Here is a 24787-nt window from a genome sequence, read left to right as displayed (position 1 = left end):
AAAGAAGAAAATTTAAGTTGGAAGTTGTAAATATGAATTGGTTTAATCTGAATGATATGAATTTTCTTCCCACACTGCCTGCCCTCTGAGCACAAGAGTGAAAAACCAATGGTTGGAATTTTTTTTTTTAAAGGTGGCTATGGTAGGTCAAGAGAGCAAATGAGAATGATGGTAAGAAAAGGCAATCGATTTGAACTAATTCAAGCTAGGACAGGAAGGAAGATGAAGCTAGAGATTAGGGAAGAATTCAGGGCTTATAAAAGTTAAAACAGGCTTGATTTAGTGGGAGGATAAGATTATAGCTAAAAGGGAGAACTTCAGAGTTTAAGGTATCAGAGGTGGCAAGAAGCCTGGCTTGTGTTCCCCAGAGGTAAGAAAAAGAACTAACTAAAGTCAGAGTGTCCCATATGGTAAACATTCTCAAGATGATAACAGGAGCTAAAATATAAATGAAGGCTAGGCATTAAAATCAGTGAGGAAAGACAGAGAGCATCCTCGAGGCCAGTAGAAAACACAGTAGAAATCACAAAGGTGACAGACACAAATGGGGAGAAGTTACTGAAAGAGGCTAGGTCCTTTTAATTTTAAGAGACATATAATGCACATTGCAATTTTTATTCTCTTACTTAACCTGCCAATATTAAGAAATTTACTTGCATTTACATTATTCCCTTAATTTTTTCACAGAGAATATTCCATTTATTGTATAGTTCATTGTCTTCTGGACATGTTCTATGTAATATATTTGTTAGCATAGTAGTTTCAATTGGGCAAAACTTACTACCAATAAAACTTGAATTTAATTTGTCACATATTTCCAGTGGCAACCAATGATCTGGTGCTTCAATGTTACAGATTTCAATTCTCCCATTCTTTACATCTATGAATACTTTAATTTCCAAGTATGACTGTTCATGCAACACATTAAAGGACGTCTTTACACTGAACTTTGGAGTTTTGCCATAGACCCACTCCCAGGTTTGTAGTTCTTCGGCTTTGCCATTTATTCCAGGAAACAGTGTCTCATCTGTTGGGTTTATCAGGTTGATGTGATTATCAATCCGATGATAAGCAGCATATTCTGCAGCAATAGCATTTGTCAGCACTTCACAGGTCAGAGTGGGGTCTTTTTCCAACAGATTTTTTACTGAGGAAGGTATGCTGGCAGTTGCATTGCTCCTGATCCCTCGGAAAGGGCTCTTGAGCAGAGATGACAAGAGGGTCCCATCAGTACTACATAACAAAGTGCAATGGTGATAAGCAGTAGTCCGGCCAATCTTTGAGGCTGTTCCTGAGATTTTAAATTGTCCGTCAAGTAAAAGGTCAAATCTTTTGGTAGGCTGCACATCCAGCTGGGGTTGAACGGCATTCAGGGCTCTCACAACTAATTTTAGATTTTCCATCCTGTCATACTTTTTTTTGGTTGTAAAAAAAGTCAAATTGATATTACCCATATCATGGTAAACTGTTCCTCCTCCACTTCTTCTCCGAGCCAGTTTTATACCTTTTTCTCTCATCAGATTCAGGTTACATTCCTGCCAAGGATTCTGATGCCTACCAATTACAACAGAGGGAGAATTTCTCCAAAAGAACAGGACTGGCTTGTCTTCTAGATTCATATGGTCATGGATCCAGTCTTCTACAGCCAGATTTTGGTAAACATCATTGGAAACTGACTGTAAAATAAGCCCCCTTTTTACTGTGTTTTTAAGGCCAGTTGCTGGGACCTTGAGGTAACAAAGTAACTGGAAGCAATTCTTCTTTGAAAATGGGATCACCATGCTTTTAAAAATGGAAGACAAACAAATTGATTGAGAAAAGGAAAAATTAAATTGTTTTCTAGTTATTAATTCTTGGTTATTTAATCCAAACTTATCTAATTCTCTATCCAGGACAGCTGTTATTCTTGCCTTTAGGTTTACTGTTCGTCTTGAGCAATTCTACAACAGAGTACTCAAAGGAAATAAATATAGACAAACCTCAAATAATTTCACTTGAAATGGAATAAGGGAACAGATTTTTCAAACAATAAATCTGCAAATATATTATGTAATATATCTCAAAACCAAACCAGGTAATACATATGTTCATTGAGAAAAATGAGAATACAGATAAGCAAAAAGAGCAAATTAAAAGGCTCCATACCATCACCAGGAAACAATCACAGTGAACGAATCGGTATGTACCCAATTTTCTCTGAGCATGTGTAACACACACACACACATACACACACACACACACTTTCCCCCATAGAAGTCATACTATTATTTCATTCACTGTTATATCTGTTTTTACGTTAGCTTTAATGTTAATATTCCATTATTGGATGTACCATGGTTTACTCAATCAATCTCTTAGTTTGTATTGGGTTGGTGCAGAAATCCATATGGTTTTCTTCCATAAAATAAAAGACACATTTTTCACTTTCACCAATAACTTTATTGATCTAGGTATCTTGAGTATGTCTACTATCTTCCCTCCCGGTATAATGTTGATTGTTCTCAGTATCTGGATTTGATAGCCATCAACTTCAACTTGTCTACCTGACTACAGAACATTGTCCAGTGAGAAATCTCCAGCACAAAACAGCCTAAGTGCCCATCAGTAGATGAGTGGATCAAAAAGCTGTGGTACACAATAGAATACTATGCAGCAGAAAGGAAGAGGGAGCTCCTACCCTTTACGACAGTATGGATGGAACTAGAGAGCATTATGCTGAGTGAAATAAGCCAGGTGGTGAAAGACAAATACCATATGATCTCACCTATAAGTGGAACCTAAGCAACAACAAACAAGCAAGCAAAATACAACCAGAGACATAGAAATGACAAACTGACAGTAACCACAGGGGAGGGGAGAAGGGGATAACAGGGCAAGGCAGGGGAAGGGTCATCAAGGAACATGGACAAAGGACCCATGGACAAAGACAACGGTGAAGGGAAGGGCCCCGATGGCAGCAGGGAGGATTGAATGTGGCAGGTGGGGGGTGGGTAGGGTGGGAGAGTAATGGGGGTAAGTGGGGACAAATGTAATCGCACAACAAGAAAAGAAAGTCTCCAGTGCAAAAATTCACAAACCACTTTTGACTCACTTGATTAGTCATAGCATCTTTTCCATACACTGAACAAATATTTTTTTGTGTGTTTCAGCTGCATTTTTACTTTTCTTGAAATAATAAAGCATAATATGCTGAAAATGTTTCAATATTAACATGGCTACACAAAAATTCACCAATTTGGTAAGTTTTTTCTTAAAAATGCACACTGACATAACTGTCACAATACAATCTATCAAAATTATTTTGAATAAAGTTAAAAGACAACTAAGCTCTACTAGAACCACTGTATCAAAAAAAAACCAACAATGAACTTTTTAGCCAATGCAATAATTTTAGGTTGTTTCTAGTTTTGCCATGTTATCAATAATGTATTCATGAACATCTCTGTGGAAAGCTTTCTTTTTAAAGTAAAATTTTTTTAAAATATATTTTTTTTATTTATTTTTAGAGAGGAGAGGGAGAAGAGAGGGAGAGAACCATCAGTGTATGGTTGCCTCTCACATGTCCCCCACTGGGGACCTGTCCTGCAATCCAGGCATGTGCCCTAGAGTGGGAATTAAACTGGCGACCCTTTGGTTTGTAGGCTGCTGGCACTCATTCCACTGACCCACACCAGCCAGGGCTCTGTGGAAAGCTTTGATTATCCCCTTGTAATACTTTCAAAATAGTGCCTATTTGACTTTGAGATATATGATTTACTGGCAACATAACTTATTTTGATCACTATTAGATTACAGTGGACACCCTGATGTCAAGGGGAGAGGCAATCTGAGTAGCAGGTTATATGGAAAGGCTATGAACAATTTTATTGTGTTTGGATGCTTTACACACTTTTTTTTAGCAGTGCTGATGAACTATTAAGTGGCAAAATGCTGAAAATACTAGTTACACTAATGCAGTATTTTGAGTAGTTATGGTTATACAGAAACCATTCTGTACCAATTCTGTTTTTTAAGGATGGTCACAATTTTCCCTTAGGTTTAAGAACTGGGATAGAATGGATTATTTTATAATTTTTAAAAATCCTCTCACAAGGATATGTTCATTGATTTAGAGAGAAGGGAAAGAGAGACAGAGACTGAGATGGAGAGAAACATCTGTGTGAGAATGAGGGAAATCAGCTGCATCCTATTAAGTTCCCTGACTGAGGATGGAACCTGTAACCTAGGTAAGTGCCCTAACCAGGAATCAAACTTGCAAACCTTTTGGTGTTTGGGACAAAACTACAATGAAATGAGCCACCCATCCAGGGTTAGAATGGATTATTAAGGTCCATAACGAGGCCAAATTTTTTTATAGTTAAGTAATGTCCTAGAAGTATAATTCCCAGGTTAAAGAGTTTTACATTTTCATCATTCTTGATATATTTTGATAAATTATGCTATGGGAAAGTTGAACCAATTTACTCTTTGTCCAAAAGGGTCAGGAGAGTTTAACAGAGGAAGGGATACTTAAACTGTATTGAAATCTGATGGAGATTGATCAAGTGGAAGGGAGCAGCATATTCCAGGCATATGCAAAGACAAGGAGTCATCTAATAATAAGGTATATTTTGGGGCTCCCTCTTTAGGGACAGAGTTACACTACCAGTCTTTCATGGCTGTGCTGCCCTAGGAAGTCTCTCTGGCCAGGCTGCACTGCCTTGGTTAAACCCTTTGTTCTTGGTTCTGTTTGAGTTTGAAATAGTCCCTCATTCACTAAACTAATGTTTATGGAGTGCCTACAAGGGACGAGGTAGTAAGGGAATAGAGAAGGGGAGGAGATAAATTCATGTAATTCTAAAACATCTGGACTTTTTCTAAAAGCAGCTGGGATCTATTGAAGTGGTTTAGGCAGGAAGGTGTTAAGCTAGGCATTAAATAGAGCTACCACTGCCAGCAGTGTTGAGCATGGGATAAAGAAAAGCTAGAGCAGGGGCATGGAGACCAGTTGTCCAAGCTAGAGATAATGAGGCCCTGAGCTAGGGTAGCAGACATAAAGAAGGGGATGGATATGAGAGACAGTTAAAGTTATAGACTGTTTCTTGTCTTCTAGGAACTCACAATATAGGGGGAGATATTAAAAAGCAATTAAGGCAATAAAAATAGTATCACAAGTGCAATAGGGTAAGTACATTAGAGGACCATGTATTTCTCAAATTAGTGGAACTGACATTGAAGCTGAGATATAAAAGGTGTATGGAAAAGTATTACAATAATGTATAACAGCTTGGCAGAAAAAAGAGACCCGTTCAAAGAATTTAATTCCATTGGCTGACACTTAAGATACACAAAACCGCTGGTACTTAAGAGTACAAGAATGGGGAGTTGCAAGAGATGAGGTGGTAGAGGTCAGATAATGAGACTTAAAAAATCAAGTTAAATGCTTAATTTTACCCAGAGGGCCATGGAGGAGGTGCTGAAGAGTTTTAAGCAACTACGAAGATCAGATTTGTACGTTAGAGACATCACCTAGAGATGTAAGCATGGAGAATCTATAATACTTGGTTGAATGAGGGTGAAAGACAGTCAAGGATCTTGTCAACCAGATATTCAGATCAGCTTGTTCAACTTATAGTTTTGCTTGGTGCACACAGAATCTGAACAAAAGAATTGAATTATATGATTTCAGTTTTTGACCTGTTTGGAAACCACCTTTGTAACTCCTGGGCTCTGGAGAGATCCTGCTATTAAAACCAGTGAAGCAAGAGATAGCATAGAAGAACTCTGAGACTGTAATACTGTCACTGGCCAGCATTTAGCACCCTGGTTGCCAGGAAACGCCCTTTACCAATTAGGTAGAATAAATAGTAAACCGAGGCAGGGAGGAGGAAGGAGACAAGTGTCACATGCTAACTTAGCAGTCCTAAGCCTGTTCTGATAATATTGCCAGGTGTTTCAACATCACAAGAAACACTATATTAGCAAGAAAGAAAGTCCTTGAAATTCTATGTAACATTTCCACTATCTGGGAAAGAAAGCCTTGAAACTGTGCTTTCATCCCAAGGCCTGAATGTGGGAGAGGGTCCCACAAGGGGAGTCCCTTGATGCTTAGAGAAAGAGCCCATAAATAACTTTGGAAAGTGCCCCAATTTTAATTAACTGCCTCCTGTCACGTATTTGTTTTACAAGATGACCAAATGGTGTCTGGAACAAGATAAGAATTCTGGCGGACAGACCCCCATTCATCCCTAAATTTGGGTAGTCGGGTAGTCACATTTCCCCAGAAAAGCTGGCGCCACATTTACCGGTTAATCAATATGTAACTTTTTTCTTTCCTACCCCACCAACTATTCCGAGAACACAGGGGACACGCTCTCGCTCTGTCAGGGACTCTTGGCTCTGGGGCCACAAGGCCTGTGGCTACCCGGCCTCAGGCTCCAGGGGCTTGCCACCCTGGTCTCCAGCCTCTCTTGCTTTCCTCACCCTGCTTTGACCTGAAACTTTGCCTTTCACCCCCTACTCTACCCAGTCCTGTTCTCTTCCATGGAAGCAGACCACTAATAAACTGATTACATACTACTAGATTTGCTGATATGTAATTCTTTACATGCGTCAGCAAGAAGAACCAGGTCTCTCCCGTCAACACCAGGACATCCTCTCTCTCCTAGAAGAGGCTTGGATTCATCTGCGACAAGAGCACCTCTCTTGTATTCCATGCTTCAGTTAACAGGTCCTCCAAAGAATGATTTTCTTTCGTGATATATAGTCAACTCTTGAAGGCCTGGTAAAATTTTGTTCCTTTGAACTAACTCTGCTTATCTCTATTCTAACCTTGTAATTATGAATTTTACAGTTTTTTTTCTCAGAGGACAATCTTATTTCTACGCTCTAGGGGACACTGCATTGCCAAATATGCTTCATCACCGAACAGAAAGCAAAAAATTACAGCCCCACTTATCCACCTAGACAGGCCCAGCTCCTTCAAAAAACCTTTCCGAGTTATTCTGCCATCCTGACGGTGCGTCATTTACCCAGAGACAGTCGTGTGCACATTTTAATTTGCCTTTTCGGTTCTCTGTGGACAGTAATGCGGCTCGCACGTTTTTTTTTTAACCTCCGGTATTGGCGACAAACCTTTTCCAATCGGAGTTGACTACTCCCAAGGGCTGAGCGCAAACTGAGGAAACTCCAGCACTAACGTGCAAAGCCCGGCCTGGGAGCCCCAGCTCCCCGCCCGCCCCAGCCCGCGGCAGCGCGGCTGGCATAACCCACCTGCTGCTTCCGCTGGCGCACACAGCAGCACGGCTCCCAGCATTCGCCGCTCAGCAGGAACTGCACGCAGCGGCCACGACCCGGCACCGCCCCGGAAGTAGCGCAAGGGGGCGGGGCCTCGCTCTGGCCCGCGCAGTCAGCATGGAGCCTGGTTGGGCACACCGCGGGGTTTTTGAGGGACCATGGGAGTGGTGGATCCAGCGCCAAAGCAGATTCGAAGCAGGGTCGGAGTGCACGACTTAAAGCCATTGATTCCCCCAGTTCAGGTGGGCGCTTCCGCCGCGACAGAGGGAGCTAAGGCTACCGGGGCGAAGGTAGGAGGGGCGGCCTCGTCAGGCTGGAAGGGAGCAAGCCTTAGGGAGTCCGCCAGAAATCCCGGGCACCCTGGCCACACACCAGGCCAGAGTGCCAAGGAGTAAGTACTTTTACTGAACGTTCAGGCATTGCTCTGGGTCCTCAGCGGATCTCCTCTTCGCAGTCCCAAAAGCAGATAATTCATATGAAAGGTGAGGACATTGTATTCGCTCAAAGAAAGATGGTAATAGGTACAAAGGAGTGGGTCAGAAAACACAGGGAGGCAAATGAACGTTACTTCTTGGAGTGCCCCTTATTGCAGTTGGTAATAAAGTCCTTGTGGCTCATCCAGATGGGAAATTACCCTTGCTAGGGTTAGCAAGCCGAAGTTTCAGTTAACTATTGCTGCATAACGAAGTGCCTCAACCATTGGTGGCATAAAACAGCTATTTATTATTTCTAACACTTATATGGGCAAGTTGGGTGATTCCCCTGCTGGTTCCACCTGGGCTTATACGTGTGGTTTCAGTCAGCAAGGGTTGGCTGAGCTGGGTGGGGAGGTCCTGGATGGCCTTATTCATACCCTTGACAATTGGTGCAGGCCTGCTGCTGGGGCACCTCAGTTCAGGCCTGGTCTTGGAAGTATCACTTGGGCCACATCTTATTGGCCAAAGCAACTGCAAAGCAAGCACAGAATTAAGGGATGGAGTAATGGACCCCCCCTCCCCCCAGCCTTGGTGAAAGGAGTCCCCGTATTTGTGATCCTCTTTTTCAATCTTCAACTGAAATCAATTTCTCCTTCAGTTAGAATAGAAACCGCCAAGACTTGCACCTTGCAAAAAGAAGCATCCAGTGTTCACACTTTGGTGATGCTGATACTGTTCATGATCAGGGCTCCATATAAAGCTGCAGTAGAGACACAATGGCTCCTCATTTATTCATTACCCTTTTGACTGAAGTCACTCTGAGTTAGTCTTTCTGGTATTATACAGATGGGAATGGATTCTGTGGGGAGTTGGTCCCAGTGGGAGTTTTCCTAGTTATTAAAAATAGCTACACAGAACTTATTGCAGTCTGCTAATATTACATCTTTCTAAATTTTATTTCTCTGAAATCTGAGATGGTAGTTTTTTCCATCTAATTTCCTACTGAGGTGGATTTCAAGAAACTTATTCCCTCCTCCCTGTTGTGAAACTTTTTTCCTTTGGTTATTCTTTCCTGCTGGAACCTTCTTTTACTGGCACTAAACATGAATTCCATCTTATACTCACAATCCGCCAGTGACCTCACCTTTCTTTCCACCTTTTATCCTGTCTACTCCCGTTCAGAGCTGAGCTTATTCATGGTGTTGCAATACACATCCTGTATCCACTTCCTCACTTCCATCTACTTCCTCACTTCCCCTGAGTTTTTCAACCTACTCCAACATGGCTTCTATCATTATTCCATCAAAAGTGCCTTGGAGGGGGTGGTGAAATGAGGAAAGGTGATTAAAAGGTACAAATTTCCAGCTATAAGATAGTTTTGTCCCAGGGATGTAATGTAAAGCATGGTAGTTAACAATACTGTGTACGGTATATCTGAAAGTTGCTACAAGCGTAGATCTTAAGAGTTTTCATCATTAGGAAAAAATTGGTAACAATGTGTGGAGATGTTACCTAAACTTACTGTAATCATTTAGCAATATAGACACACATAAAATCATGTTGACACCTAAAACTAATACAATGTCACATCAATTATATCTTAATTAAAAATAAAATAAAAATAATTTTCTTAATTTATTAAAAAAGCATTCATGGAGAATTAAGTCAGCTGCTTCCTTTCAAATGGTTGGGGATGGGGAGACGAAAAGGTCTTAGTACTATACTTGCAACTTTTCTGTAAATGAGATTGTTTAAAAATACAAGGAACATAATATATGTTAATAAAGACTGTTAGTAGTCCTACCCAGGCGCCATTTACCCTCCTTAATCCATGCATTCATTTTCCAGCTGCAGTGTGAGTGTAGGAGCTGTCCTGTCCACTTGAGTGATTCATGATACCTTTGTTCCCCCCGCCCCCCCCCCACTTTCAGGTGGTGGTGGGCAACCAATGCCCAACTGGTATGAGGGTACTATAGTTCCCTTGCCTCAAAGTGGGACAGTGGAACAACTCTGCAGTGTGAACCAGAGCACCCTGTGGATCAGGGCAAGAATTTATCTGAGTCCTCATCCTTCATTGACTTCTGCTTCCCTTTCTTGCTTTCCTCACCTCTTTACAGGCTTTTCCCAAAAGTCATGTGCACCTGAATCTCTGTCTCTGGCAGCTTCTAGGCAATCTCAGCTAAGACAGTCACATACCAGCTCAATAAATTATATATATTATTATTAGCATCAATGATACCACCATTAGTTACAATAACAATGCAGTATACCATAGGTCTAGATATCCTTATTTTATGGATATGTTGAATTTAAAGTTTCCTACCATCCTTATTTCTGCTGTACTCCATTATTTTTATGTGGAAAATTGACTTATCAGAAACAACAGTAGAACTCTGAAAGTGCTCACTTGAAGATTCCACTTATAGAATTCTCCCAAGAAACAAAGTGAAGCTATTGTTCTGTTTAAACTCATTCTATTCCACCCCTTTCAGAAAATATTTGTGAATTTTCCTTTCCAGGTATGCTGCCTAACCTATGCCTTGGATGGGATTTGGGGATCCCAATTTTCTGATGTCTTAGCAGTAGTGGTTCTCAATGAAGGTAATTAATGATTGCGTTTTTTATTGTCTCAATGACTGAGACATTGGTCTGAATGACTGGGATGATAATGAAATCCTAGCATCAGTGCTGGCAGTGTCCCAACAAGAATACCTAGACAGTATGTAAAAAACAAAATGCACATAGATCCACCCCCAGACAAGAGTTGATGGAGACCCAAAGACTGAAGACCATCTCCCAGTTCCCCCACTCCTACTACTTCATCTTCTTTGGCTTTCTCCCTCTTGCCTTCTTCCTCCTCCCCACTTCCCTCTTGCTCACTCCTGTGCCCCCTCTCATGATTGTCACTACCACTATCACCTGTCTCTTAGCTAGTTGATGTGCCCTGTTGCCCCCTGCACAGCACCATCCCTGCATTCCACAGGGGATTCCAGCAAGGATGCCGAAGGCAGGTGAGAGGCACACAGAAACAAACCAACTAGCAGACAGGCAGCCCCAGAGGAGAGACATTCAGGCAGAGGCAAGCGTCCCTGACCCCCACACCTTCCAAGTTCAGGAAAGCTTGTCACCTTGCCTCCACAACTATGCCAGGGAAGTGGGAAGAAGTGAGGAATTCCTCTTCCCAGTATCCTGAGAATGCCTAAGCCTTCAATACTGTTTTTTCTTAATTAAAATGTACTTTTATCTTATAAAATTAACCAATCAACAATGAAAAGGATCATCCCAAATTCAACATCCAACACAAATATAAAATGTCCTGTTGGACATATGTGGACATGAAACACCAGTCTAAATATCTGAGCCAAGTCCCTTTTAGCTCACCAAGTGAGCTAAAGTCACTGGTGACATTCCTGTTGTTAGATCCTCATCTCACCTTTCAGTCACCTACCTCTACCATAAAGACTCCTGTGGGCAATCTTGACATTACCCCATCTTGGTTTTCCACCAACCTCACTGCCAACTCTCAGTCCCCTTTGCCAGCTCCTGCTGTGCGGACCAGCTCCTAAATGTTGGGGTTTCTCAGGGATTGATCTCAAAATATACATTCACCTTAAGCAATGTCAATTCATTCCTATGGCTTTAAATAACATTCCTGTACATGACTTCAAAATGTGTATTTTTAGTTCTATACATACAACTGTCTACTTGCCTTGGAAACCTGGTATGTCCCAAAACTGGGCTCAACAGCTCACCCTTTTCCCCCATGAACCTTCATGCACTTAGCCTTTTTTGCTAGAAACCTGTTCTTTTGCCTCACTTCCCACTTTCAGACCATCACTGTGTCCGGCCAAAGCTCACCTGGACTCTGTCCCCTTCTTCACACCTCAAGTGTTCACCATCATCTTACTTGGATAAGCACATCACAGCAAAGGCTATAAATGTGATGTTCTCAGAGAAGTTTCTAGTTCCCATTAAAAATCAAGTATATGTATTATGTTTCCTCTTCTGTCTCTCTGAACATTTTACTTTTTCTTCATGGCACGTAACAATTTGTATTTTATATAATTACTATCTGATATTCTACCCTGATAAACCAGACAGCAAGCACTATAAAGGCAGCAGCTATTTTACTTACCACTATATCCCCAGCAGCAAGCACAGTTCCAGGCTAGGTGAACAAATGAATGGTTTGTGTATTTTTTTCTCTCCCAAAGAATGATGTTCTGTAAATCATAAAAACCATCATCTTACTGGTTATGTCCCCATTCAACAACTTTTCAAACTTTTGGCTCAATATTCCCTACAAATACATTACATTTGTTTAGTGCTATTTGATATATAAAATATTGCATCCCTTAAAAGAAGATGCCTTTTTGACCCGGCTGGTGTAGGTGGGTGGATTGAGCACAGGCTGTGAACCAAAGGGTCACTGGTTCGATTCACGATTCTGGCAATGCCTGGGCTGCAAGCCAGGTCCCCAGTGGGGGCTACATGAGAGGCAACCACACAATGATATTTCTCTCCCTCTCTTTCTCCCTCCCCCTTTCTCTAAAATTAAAGAAAGGAAATCTTTAAAAAAAAAGATGCCTTTTCCTTTCTTTTGTATGAATATGAAGGAGTTTACTCAATTGGGCATTAGAAATAGTGATTAAATATTAAAATACAGGAAAATTCTCAAAACATACAAAATATAGTTAGAACTCACTGTATGTCCAGACACGAAATGGTTTTAATTATATCTAATATTACTTGAGACAATACTGTTTTTTTTAAGTATTTTTTGATTGTGCTATTACAGTTTTTCCAATTTTTCCCTTTATCCCCCCTCCACCCTTCCCCCCAACCCTCCAGCATTTCCCCCCTTAGTTCATGTCCATGGGTTGTACATATAAGTTCTTTGAGTCCTCCGTTTCCTATACCATTTTTATCTCTCCCTATCTATTTTATGCCTACTAATTATGTTTCTTCTTCCCTGTACCTTCCCCCCCATTCCTCCCTTCCCCCTCCCCACTGAAATCCCTCCATGTGATGTTCATTTCTCTGATTCTGTACCTGTTCTGGTTGTTTGCTTAGCTTTTGTTTTTGCTGTTTTTCCTTTTAGGTTCATTTGTTGATAGTTTTGTGTTTGTTGTCATTTTACTGTTCATATTTTTTACCTTCTTTTTCTTAGATAAGTCCCTTTAACATTTCATATAATAATGGCTTGGTGATGATGAACTCCTTTAACTTGACCTTATCAGGGAAGCACTTTATTTATCCTTCCATTTTAAATGAAAGCTTTGCTTTCATTTAATAACTTCAAATACTTCTTTCCAGCCCCTTGCCTGTAAGGTTTCTTTTGAGAAATCAGCTAATAGTCTTATGATCACTTTGTAGGTAACTGTCTCCTTTCCCCTTGCTTCTGTTAGCATTCTCACTTTGTCATTAATCTTGGGTAACTGAATGATGATGTGCTTTGCTGTGTTCCTCTGGGTCCAACTTCTTTGGGACTCTGGGCTTCCTGGACTTCCTGGAAGTCTGTTTCCTTTGCTAGATTGGGGAAGTTTTCCTTTATTACTTGTTCAAGTGAGTTTTCAATTTCTTGCTGTTGTTCTCCTTCTGGCACCTCTATAATTCAGATATTGGAACGTTTCAAGTTGTCCCAGAGGTTCCTAAGTCTCTCTTCATTTTTTTTGGATTCTTATTTCTTCCTTTTCTTCTGGATAGATTTTATTTCCTTCTTTTGTTCCAAATCGTTGCTTTGAGTCCTGGTTTCCTTCCTGTCACTGTTGGCTCCCTGAATATTTTGCTTTATTTTGCTTTGGGTATCCTTCATTTGTTTTTTCATTTTTTGACCCAGCTTAATCAGATCTGTAAGCATTTTAATTACTAGGGTTAAATTATCCATCAGATAAGCTGGCAATCTCCTCATTGCTTAGTTCTGAGGTTATGCTCTGCTCTTTCATTTGGGCCTTATTTCTTTGTCTTGGCCCAGCTGATAGGTTGTAAGGGGACAGAGCCTTAGGTACTCACCAGGGTAGGGCAACCCTCTTTGCCTCACTCCAGCACTGCCTGTGGGGGAGGGGCCAGAGAGAGAACAGTGCAGCTTGCCTGCTCTCTAACGCACTTTTCAACTCTCACGTGAGGGTGGGAGTATCTCCCACTAGGCAATCCCAGTGGTAGCCCACAGTCAGCTCTGAGTCCCCTTAAGTCAGCCCCTCCTACACAGCCCGCTAAGCTCAGGACCCAGCCCTGCCCCCAAGGCTGCCACGTTCCCATGGATTTTCTGAGTTGGCCCACTCAGTCTGCTGCCTTACCTGTTGTTCTGGTTGATTTTTCTTTAATTCTTTGGATGTCAGAGTTCTATGCAGTTTGATTTCTTGGCGATTTTGGTTGTTTACTGATTTTAGATTGGTTGTTATCCTCCTTTTGGTTGTGCGAGGAAGTGAAGGGTTTCTACCTATGCCTCCATCTTGGCTGGAACTCCTACTGTTTCAAACTAATACATATTTCAGTAGGGATGGCAAAATTATAAGAATTTTAAGGCTGTTTTATTATATTAAATATTGGTGGTATAAAGTGGTACCATCTGTAAGATGAACTATTACACATTGATTAACTATTTTGTAGCTCTGAAATGAATCCAATGTGGAAGAAAAATTAAGTTTTAAAAGGATGATAAAATGTGAAATGCTTTTCAAAGTATGCAATTTACTGGTCTTTTGCAGGTTTTACCTGCAGTGAAGTTTACAGAACAGAAATGCAAAATGCAGGAAGATAAAAGTCTGCTAAACAAAACCCCAAACTGGAAATCAACATACAAAATCGGTATACCAAGAAATGGTGTGACATACTGATGTCAAACTGGGCACTGTTTTATGTTTCTGATCACTTGTTAAATAAATATTTAATTAATATGTTTTGGTGCCATTTAAATACTGTTACTCAAAAACTCCAGTTATGACAAGGATAGAATGTAATACCAGAGACATTTGCTTTGAATTTTAGAAAGTTCTTTTCTCCCTAAAGTAACTAGTTTGAGTGTGCATCATCAAAAAATGTAGTATGAGGTGATTCATAAACAGTGAAAAAAATCAATCATCTTCTTTGATTTTGTTAGGTTTTCCTAATAAGGTCAACTTCTTATTCAACATGCCCTCTTAGTCAAAAGCAGTTTTAGGTTTCTTTGGTTTTAGGTACAAATAACTTCATTCCACATCTGTCACTTCTATTCCATCACTTTCTTTAACATAAACCACTGAACCCAAAGTTTTCTCTGAAAGAGATCCTGTACCAGTCTCTTTACGTCTTGTAAAGTTTTCTTGGTTTGTGTCTTCTAATTTTATTTTCTTGGTGTTTTGAAATAACTGAGTCACTGGTTCCAACTTGCTTTTCTCAGTCCCTTGCATTAAGTGATCATTCACTTTTGAATCCATACACATAGCAGATACTTGAGTAGCAGATTTACTAAGAGAAAATCCCATTGGAACAGCTGAATAAATACAGTGGTGGAAACACGGCCTCAACTTGATTGCTTGAGGGGAAAAAAATGGAAACAAGTGAATACAGCAGGAATTTCAATCAACTTCATGGCAATGTTCATTTTAATGGAATGTCATGGTGATGATGCCAAGAATATAAAGTAAAACACTTCTACCTCTTAGTGTTTACATTTTTTTCTGTGGGAGAGGTTGCAGGTTCTGCAGATTCTTTGAAAGTTGTTTTAAAAAGAAATTTACCAAGTTTTATGTATCATCAGCTTTAAGAAAATAGAACTTCTCTACTTGGCCTTTTCTATCATTATTGCTACTAAAAACTTAGTAATTATTAATGGATTAAGGAAATAATTACTGAAGTCCATACACTGTGCTAGGTATCCTCCAAAAAATAGAGGTGGCCAAACACTTGTAAACATACACCAAGTAATAACATACCATCAAAATACATGAGGCAAAAACTGCCAGAGCTGAAGGGAGAAATAGACAGTTCTACACTAATAGTTGGAAACTTCAATACTCAACTCTCAGTAATGGACAGAACTACTGCATAGAAGATAAGGAAATAGAAGACTTTAACAACCAATTAAAACAACTAGATTTACCAAAATATATAGAACATTCCACCCAACAACAGCATACACATTCTTCTCAAGTACACATGGGACATTTTCTAGGATGAACCATGTCCTAGGCTACAAATGGATTCTCAATAAATTTTAAAAGATAGATGTCATACAAAGTATTGTATCTTCTCTGATCACAATGGGATGCAGTTACAAATTAGTAACAGGCCCTGGTCAGGTAGCTCAGCTGGGTAGAACATTGTCCTGATACACCAAGGTTGCAGGTTTGACCTCTGGTCAGGGCACATACAAGAATCAACTAATGAATGCATAAATATGTGGAACAACAAGATGATGTTTCTCTCCCTTCTGCTATCCAAAGCCAATAAATAAAAATTTATTTAAAAAAATCAATACCAGTAGAAAAAACAGGAAAATTCCAAAATCTGTGGAAATTAAACAATACACTCTTAACCAATGGATCAAATAAACCACAAGGGAAATCAGAAAATACTTAGAGATGAATGTAAACAACAATACATCAATTTATGGGATGCTGAAAAATCAGTGCTAATGGGGAAATTTATAGCTATAAACCCATTAAAAAAAAAAGACCTCAAATCAACAGCTTGGCCACTTGAGGAGGGAAGAAAAAGAACAAACTAAATCTGTAAGTAACAGAAGGAAGGAAATAATAAAGATTAGAGCAGAGATCAATGAAAATAGACCCCAGAAAAACTAGAGAAAAAAGTGAAATAAAAAGTTTTCAAATTATTAAAATCAGAAATGCAAGTGGGTGACATTAATAGCATTATAGAGAATGCTATTAATAACAATGTCAACAAGTTGTATATCCTAGCTGAAATGGACAAATTCCTAGAAACACAAAACTTGCCAAGATCAAGTTATGAAGAAAAAGAAAATCTAAATGAAGAAAATCTAAATAGGCCTATGACTACCAAAGAGATTGAATTAGTAGTAAAAAAATCTCAACAAAAAAGAGCCCTGGACTCACTGGCTTCACGTGAAAATTCCATTTACACTATTGTAAAGAAGAACTCACCAATATTTCTCAAACTGTTTCCAAAAAATTGAAGAGGATGGAACACTCCCTAATTCATTCTAGGAGGTCAGCATTACCCTGATACCAAAGCCAGGCAAACACATCACAAAAAAACTACAGATGAATACTCTATATGGACACTGATGTAATATCCTTAACAAAATACTAGATAACAAAATTCAGCAGTAAATTAAAAATACACAACATAACCAGGTAGAAATTATTCCTAGAATGAAAGGATACTTTGACATGAAAATTGATTCATGTAACACACTGTATTACAGAATGCAGGAAAAGAACCATGATAGTCTCATTTGATGCAGAAAAAGCATTTGATAAAATTCAACAGCCTTTCATGATTGAAAAAAACTCAGAAACTGGGAAAAGAAGGAAACAATAGAAGCCATATATGAAAAATCCATATTGAAGATCATATTCAATAGGGAAAACATTTCCTTTATAATCAAAAATAAGGCAAGGATGCCCAGTTTTGGCACTTCTATTCTAGCAAAAAGAAATAAAGGGCATACAAATTGGAAAAGAAGAAATAAAATTATCACTTCACAAATGAATATGATCTTATATATAAACTAAAGATTCCAAAAAAATTGTTAGAATAAATGAATTCAGCAAAGTAGTGGGATAAAAAGTCAACATGCAAAAATCAGTCACATTTCTGTATGCTAACAATGAACAACCTTAAAAGGAAATTAAGGAAATCATTTATAATAACATAAATGTAATAATAAAATACCTAGAAATTAACCAAGTAAATTAATCTAAAGAATATGAATGGCCAATAAGAACATGAAAAGATGCTTACCATCACTAATGGGGAAATGCAAATCACAACTATGAGATACTGCCTCATACCCAATAGGATGGTTAGTTTCAACCTCCCCCAGAAAATAACAAGTGTTGGTAAGGATGTGGAGAAACTGGAATTCTTATGCACTATTGGTAGGAATGTATAATGATATAACTTGTGGAAAGCAACTTGGCAGTTCCTCAAAAAATTAAAAATAAAATTACCATATAATCCAGGAAACAAACTTCTGGGTATAGATCCAAAATAACTGAAAGCAGGGTATCAAAAATACCCTGACATTTGTACAAATATCTCTTTGTACCATGTTCATAGTAGCATTATTCACAATAGTTAAAAAATGGAAACAACTCAAGTGTCCATCAATGGATAGGCAAAATGTGGTATATTCATATACTGGAATATTCAGCATTTAAAAGGAGGAAATGCTGCAATCTGCTGAACTTGGATGACATTACACTAAATGAAATGAGTCAGTCACAAACAAGTATTCTATGATTCTACCTATATGAAGCACTTAAGACTAGTCAAAATCCTAGAGACAGAAAGTAGAATGGTGGTTGCCATGGGGAGTTATTATTTTTTAAAACATTTTATTTATTAATTTTTAGAGGGGGGCTGGGAGGGAGAGAAACACTGATATGCGAGAGACACACCAATCGGGTTTGCAGGCTGGTGCTCAATCCACTGAGCCTCACCAGCCAGGGTGGCCATTATTGTTTAATGGGTAAGAGTTTCATTTTTAAAGATGAAAAGGGTTCTGGATCAGATGGATGGTGGTGATAGCACAACATTATGAATATATTTAATGCATTGAAGTATATACTTAGTAATGGTTATTTTGGTAAATTTTATGTTATTGTATTTTACCACAATACAAAAAATTTTTTAAAAGATGTCCAATTAAGATTCAGTACTTTTTATTACAGATGCCCAATCTGTTAAGAAAGATGAGCATGCAAATTGATGGGAGGGCATGGAAAGGGTCTGAAGGGAGGGGTTCTAGGTCAGGTTTGGGCTTTGAATGAAGGGAAGGAATTTGGAAAGCAGAGCTGACCAAGATGACGGAAGGGAACAGCTTTCTGTCACAAGGAAGACAGTGAAGACACGAAAGCCCAGTGATTTTTAGAGAACACTCATCTACTGAAGATACTCCAGCAGCTATGAATTAAAACTACTTAAAACATTTTTAAAAATGTATTATTTCTTTAATATTTATGTACCACACAATTTTTTATGAGTTCACAGTTCTATCCCCATCAAACCCTAATTATTTATTGACTAAGTTCTAAAGATATCATCTTAAAAACTTGTTTATCAATATTTGTGATTGAATGTCAGTGTTTAATCTACAACAGAACAGAGTCCTGGGCTTTCTGTAGTATCTCAAACACAGCAGTTACCCAAATGTTGTTTATGTAACAATTAAACCCTTGCCTTGACTTTTATTGACTTTTATTGGCTTTCTAATAGCATACATCAAAGAAGGTCTTCATTCATTATACTTAGGTTTGCTTTAGGTAATTACTTTTTACAGACAGAAATGGAAAGGATGTTACTGATTACTTCTTACAGATTAACGGGGAAAAATGTTGCAAATGCAAGGGAACATAAGAGTAATTGGTCTGGTTACACTTCAGTCCTTGGGAGAATTAGCACAGACTTTGGGAAGTTACTTTAAAGATACGCAGTAAGCATCTGCTGCCTCAACTCAGGGTGAGGGAGTTTTAGCAGGAGCAAGTCACAAAGCAGCCTAGGTATAATGCAGGCAGGCCTGATTTCCCACAGGAAAACCGATCCATGGGTTTGGCATCCTGTGTGCCACCATGTGCCTATGGGCCTTCCCATAAGGCTGAGCTACATTTGCCATTCCACGCAGATAGGTTCCCTATAGGTTATATAAATGAATATGCTTGGTCTTAGAAGATATGCTGGACTAGGGGTAAAGGGTCATTTTTACAATTTATTTTCAAATTATCTAGCAATAACTAACAGAGAAAGTAAAATATGTAACATGTTAACAGTTGTTGAATCTGTGGGTAAGGATAAAAAATACTGTGTTCTTGTTCAATTTCTGGATGGTTAAAACTTTCAAAATACAAAGTGGAAAAGAAAATAGCTGATAACTATATAAAACAATACACTGCATTTGAAATCAACAAAGGTAAAATAATGGTAATGCATATAATTATCAACAAGCACATGAGAAATTCAGTCTAATAGAGAGGTAGGGAAAGAACCAAATACAACAGGGTAGATTTGGCCTTAGGAGTCTCACCTTGACTTGTCTGAGATTTTGAGTACACGAAGGGAGAGGGAGAATGAGTATATTCGGGGCCTCTTAGGCCTGACACTGATTGCCATTCAAGAAAAAATCATGAATGCATAAGGAAGAATAAAGTTTCAATCAGAGCTAAATAAATTTGGAGATGGATACATACAGAGACACACACACACACACACACACACACACACACACAGAGACTTGTCTTACCAGATGTTAAGATATGTTACAAAATCAAAATAACAAAAACTGTCTAGTATGGGTACAGGAACAAATAAATGACCAATAAGACATGACAACTCCAACTTGCACCTAGGCATGTGTAGGAACTTCACATATGATAAAGGCGGTACCATATGGCAAAGGGAATATAATAAACTAAGCTTAGTATGATAGCACCTGTGGCGGAAAATAAAGCAGGATCCTATATGTTCCATGCAAAAGGGAACTCTGGAGGCAGTAAAGACATAAATGTGAATGGTGCAACTATAAACACAATTTTAAAATATAGGATAATATATTTGTGACCTTGGGGTGGAGAATTAAACAATAACGAAACAACAGATGGATCTGACTATGCACAATTAAAAATTTCAATAAAGAAACTATAGAATTAAAAACAATGCAGAAGAGATTGGAAGATGTGCTGTCCAAAGCTGACAAAAGGTTTAGCTAGAATTTAAAAATCAACAAGGAAAGAGGAAACCCAATAGAAAAATGGGCAAAAGATAGAAACACATAATTCACACACAGATTAGGGGTTACCAAATTGACAATGAGTACATAAAGACATGTTTAAATTTAATAAGAATCAAACAAATGCAAGGGTCTTGCCATTTTTACTACCATTAGAATGGAAGGCATTAGAAACATGGATGACTCTGAATATTAAGGAGACACTGAGTATAAGGAGAATATAGGGTGACAGGAAAACTTGTTCATTTTTTCTGGTGGAGTGATTTTTAAAAAATATTTATTTTTAGAGGGGAAGGGAAGGAGAAAGAGAGGGAGAGAAACATTGTTGTGTGACAGAGAAATATCTATCGGGTATTTCTGGCACACCCTAAGTGGGGACCTGGTCTGGAACCCAGGCAAGTACTCTGACCAGGAATTGAACTGGCAATCTCTCAGTTTGCAGGCCATCACTCAATCCATTGAGCCACACCAGCAAGGGCTGGTGGGGTAATTTTTAACTCCTATTTTATATTCTATATCCAAACCTTCAATGAACCCTGTTTCCATTTCCACCCTTGCCCCTTCTTCCCCACTGTATGTTCTTTAATCTATAACTGGAATGAGCCTTTTAAAACATAGGCCAGATCACATTAATTCTCTGCTCCATGTGCTCAATTTTCTCTACATATCAGATCTCCAGCATAGGCAGAATAATGGCCTCCAAAGATGTCTAAGGTTGTAGATGGAATTAAAAGTTGCTTAACCAACTAACCCTGAGGTAGGGAAATTATCCTGGACTAATTGGTGGTTACCAATGTAACAGCAAGGGTCTTCATAAATGAAAGAGGCAGGGAAGTCACTGATGCGATGTCAGAAGGATTTGACAGGCTACTGCTGGCTTTGAAGATAGGAGACCACAAGCCAAACAAAGTGGTAAGCCTGTAGAAGCTGGAAAGGTGAGAAAACGGATTCTCCCCAAAAACCTCCATAAGGAATGCAGCCCTGCTGACATCTTGATTTAAGCCCAGTAAGATGCATTTTGGACTTTTAACCTCCATAACTATAAGATAATAAATGTGTGTTGTTTAAAGTCACCAAATTTGTAGTAAATTGTTACAGTGGCAGTAGGAAGCAGACATACAAAATAAAAATCTGTCTTTTCAGACTCCTCTCCTGTCTCACTCACTCTGTATCAGTCCCATGATCTCACTGCTGTTCCTCAAGCAGGTTATACCAAACCCTCTTCCACCTCAGGGCCTGTGCACTTCCAATGCCCTCAGCCTGAAGCAATTTTTGAATTGCAAAACAATTCTGTTGGAGATGATTGGTGACAGAGGGCCTGAGAAGAGGAAGAGCGAGCTGACTTCTGCTTTTGGCCATAATACAGAAACAAGGACCAGATTTATCCTCATGCTCTAAACATGCTAAAAAAATAGACAAAACACATGAAACCATGGTTTTAAAATATTATTGGACAATAGGCAGTGCAGGCGAGTAATCCCTAACAGAAATGAAATAAACAAGGTGAGCCCTGGAAATGCTCCCTGCCTGGAAATTTCAATCTTCAGCACAGGGAGGGGGAACCCAAATTGAGTGAGTTATGTCAAGGAGTTGAGAAGAGAGTTCAGAGTTTGTGGAGGCCAAGGTAACTAGAATTTGGAGAGCAGAGATGGGCAGTGAGAGAAAGCCCCAGTGATTTGCAGAAGATTCCCCACCATCCTTTAGCTGAGTACTTACAGTGCACATGTGTAAGGCACATATTGAGGACTGGGAAAGAACCAGCAAAAAGAAGAAGGTAGACACTGGCAAGGATATAGAGTTCCCACCAGCCTGAGTGGAAAAAATTCCTACTACATGGAACAATGAATAGAGTCCTCACAAAGACACTGGCTTGGTAAAAGGGCCAAGTTAGACCTAGATAAAGATTACTGTAGACCTAAAACTCAAAAGCAAGCTTCTAAAGTAGCATAGTCCAACAGAACTTTCTGCAATGATTGTCCAATATAGTAACCAGTAGCTGAGTATGTATACTTGAAATGTACATCATATGAGTGAGGAACTAAAATTTAAATTTTAATTTTATTAACTTATTAGACATATGTAGCTAGTGGTTACTATTTTTGATAGGGTAGTTCTAAAAGACCAAACTGTTTCCAGGTAACCTTATGGTATCTCAGAACAAAGCCTAAATATATTTTAAAGAAAAACAACTTCCAGCATCCAACAATGTAAAGTCTGCAATGTCTGGTAGCCGATAAAAACTTATGAGCTATAGAAACAAGCATAAAAATATGACCGACCCATAAATAGGAGGAAAAAATCATTTAATAGAAACATACCTAGAAATGACACAAATTATAGAATGAATACACAAGCACCTTAACAGGTATTTTAATATGTATTCTGTATTTTCAAGAAGTGGAGCAAAGCATGAATATGATGAGGTAAGAAATGGAAGATATTAAAAAAATTAAACTTCCAGAAATGAAAATACAGTTCTGATAAGAAAAAAAATCCCATTGTGGATGAGATTAACACAGTTAAAGGGAAAAATAGTGAACTTGAAGATACATCATAGAAACCATCCAATTAAAAAATAAACAAGAACATCAAGCAGCTTCATATATGTACAATTGGAGCTGCCGGTTTCTTTGAGACAAACAGGGAGGTACTCGGAAAAAAAAAAGACAAAATAGAGGTTTTTTATACTGAAGCTTATGAAATAATGATGAGAAAATGAAGGGAATAGAAAACCAAGACCTCAGAATTGCACAGGAGTGTGTCACAAGGGAGAGTGAAGAGATACTATGAGAGCATTAGCTGGGGCAAGAGGAGCACTGACCACTAGGTTTTCATTGAGGGAAGAAGATTTTTACTGTCTTGGGCTGGTGGAGGAAATCAACAGTTATGATGTGAAAAAAAAAAGTCTTCATGCTCTGGTTTGGCTGTAAAATGATCTTTACACTTCCAAAGAATCTTCAGTAACATCTAAGTGGCGTACAAAAATGCTTAATTCCCATCTGCCCACCCCCAGCCTCCAAGCGAAGTACTTTCCTGCCTCCTATTAATAATCCTCTCATCCCCCAAGGTTTCAACTCTGAGAGTTTTGAGGTTCCTACATTTTTTCCTCTTTCTTTTAAATAATGCTAGATAATGAGAACATTTTATTCCAAATAATCTTAGTATCTGAAGAGAAAATGAGGTTATACATTGTTCTCCCTAAAATAGTTTTTCAGGTTGGTCTTTGAGAGCTCATGCTTTTTTGTAACTTATTCTGTCAATTAGGTATAATTGTATTTCAGAGAAAATGCACCTCTTGGGCCTCTGACTTTATCTAAAATAGCAGCAACACTAATTTTTTTAGTATCTAGTTATATTTACAAAGTATGATACCTGAAAATAAATGCTACAAAATATGAGAAAATGTAATGGTATACATGATGAAAACTCTGAGCAGAGAATAAAAACATATGGCATTTATATTTAAATGTACTTTTTATGAAGAAATTTGTTCTAATATAAAATGTTTATGCCTGCCAATAATATACTGTGGGAAAAAATGAGTACGTACCTGTCAAACCCAGGAATTGTGAGATTACTTTGGAAATGTACAGGCGAATACTAAATCAAGATCCTCAGAGAACAGCTTTAAAAACCTTGTAATCTATTTTCATCTGTGGAAAAGACAGGGGGACAAAGTCACCACTAAAGTTTAGAAGCCCCTGGGTTATTTAAGAAAGGTGAGACATGTTAAACATTAAGAAATTAATTAAAGACATTTCTTTTCAAGCTGGGCTCCAAAATTTTAGCAGAGTAAAATGTAGTTCATTCTTTTTTACTAAAAAGCTCACTTTTGAACTTTTAGGTAATGTGATTAATTTTAACATAGTTGGATGGCCCAAAACATGATAGCTGGTTAATTTAAAAGTGTTCCCTAATTAACAGGATATAAGTTTAAATGGTATTGACCAGGGAAACAATCGATATACTACTATCACTGACGTATTATATACCCTTTCATTTTTTGTTAACCATCACCAGTTTTTCTTGAAAGGGGATGGCATGTGGAGAAGGAATACCAATCAGGAATCTGCGCTTTCATTGTTAGTTCTGCCACTTCCCAATTCAACTCTGACTGGGTAACTCAGGGCTGACTGAAACCGCCGGCGCTCACCGAACATGCTGGCTCGCTCCCTGGGTGCTGCGG

At 38.7% G+C, this 24787-nt stretch overlaps 4 protein-coding genes and 1 long non-coding RNA gene across 6 annotated transcripts in view; 2 read left to right on the top strand and 3 right to left on the bottom strand.

The window, feature by feature from the left end:
- Positions 1–1640, top strand: part of MITD1 (microtubule interacting and trafficking domain containing 1) — an 18299-nt gene extending 16659 nt beyond the window's left edge. The window contains exon 6 of the mRNA XM_045826972.1: positions 1521–1640. Coding sequence (XP_045682928.1) covers positions 1521–1551 — 31 coding nt within the window. The 3' untranslated portion in view covers positions 1552–1640. The remainder of the gene's footprint in view (positions 1–1520) is intronic.
- Positions 1–7314, bottom strand: part of MRPL30 (mitochondrial ribosomal protein L30) — a 33979-nt gene extending 26665 nt beyond the window's left edge. Inside the window, exon 1 of the mRNA XM_045826969.1 lies at positions 7252–7314. The gene's annotated coding sequence lies outside the window, so the exon portion shown is untranslated. The remainder of the gene's footprint in view (positions 1–7251) is intronic.
- On the bottom strand, positions 560–24229 carry LIPT1 (lipoyltransferase 1). 2 transcript variants are annotated; one of them, XM_045826967.1, is made up of 3 exons: positions 24152–24229; positions 11827–11914; positions 560–1782 (listed from the first exon to the last, which is right to left on the bottom strand). In XM_045826967.1, the coding sequence occupies exon 3, from the start codon at positions 1779–1781 to the stop codon at positions 660–662; it is 1122 nt and encodes a 373-aa protein (XP_045682923.1). In that variant the 5' UTR covers position 1782; positions 11827–11914; positions 24152–24229; the 3' UTR covers positions 560–659. The 2 variants fall into 2 exon arrangements, with proteins under 2 accessions (XP_045682923.1, XP_045682924.1); XM_045826968.1 differs by lacking the exons at positions 11827–11914; positions 24152–24229 and adding an exon at positions 7252–7340.
- Positions 7381–14587, top strand: LOC123811056. The gene is made up of 3 exons (XR_006784341.1): positions 7381–7517; positions 10211–10292; positions 14399–14587. It is a non-coding gene; the product is annotated as an uncharacterized LOC123811056 (long non-coding RNA).
- CUNH2orf15 (chromosome unknown C2orf15 homolog) lies at positions 14725–24787 on the bottom strand. Its single transcript, XM_045826973.1, has 3 exons — positions 24755–24787; positions 24152–24254; positions 14725–15204 (listed from the first exon to the last, which is right to left on the bottom strand). The coding sequence occupies exon 3, from the start codon at positions 15152–15154 to the stop codon at positions 14879–14881; it is 276 nt and encodes a 91-aa protein (XP_045682929.1). The 5' UTR covers positions 15155–15204; positions 24152–24254; positions 24755–24787; the 3' UTR covers positions 14725–14878.

This window comes from Phyllostomus hastatus, unplaced genomic scaffold (genome assembly GCF_019186645.2).
Source record: "Phyllostomus hastatus isolate PE091 unplaced genomic scaffold, TTU_PhHast_1.1 phas_scaffold_78, whole genome shotgun sequence".
In the NCBI taxonomy this organism is placed as follows: domain Eukaryota; kingdom Metazoa; phylum Chordata; class Mammalia; order Chiroptera; family Phyllostomidae; genus Phyllostomus; species Phyllostomus hastatus.
Note: the sequence above shows the minus strand (reverse complement) of the source record. Positions and strands in the feature narration are given on the sequence as shown.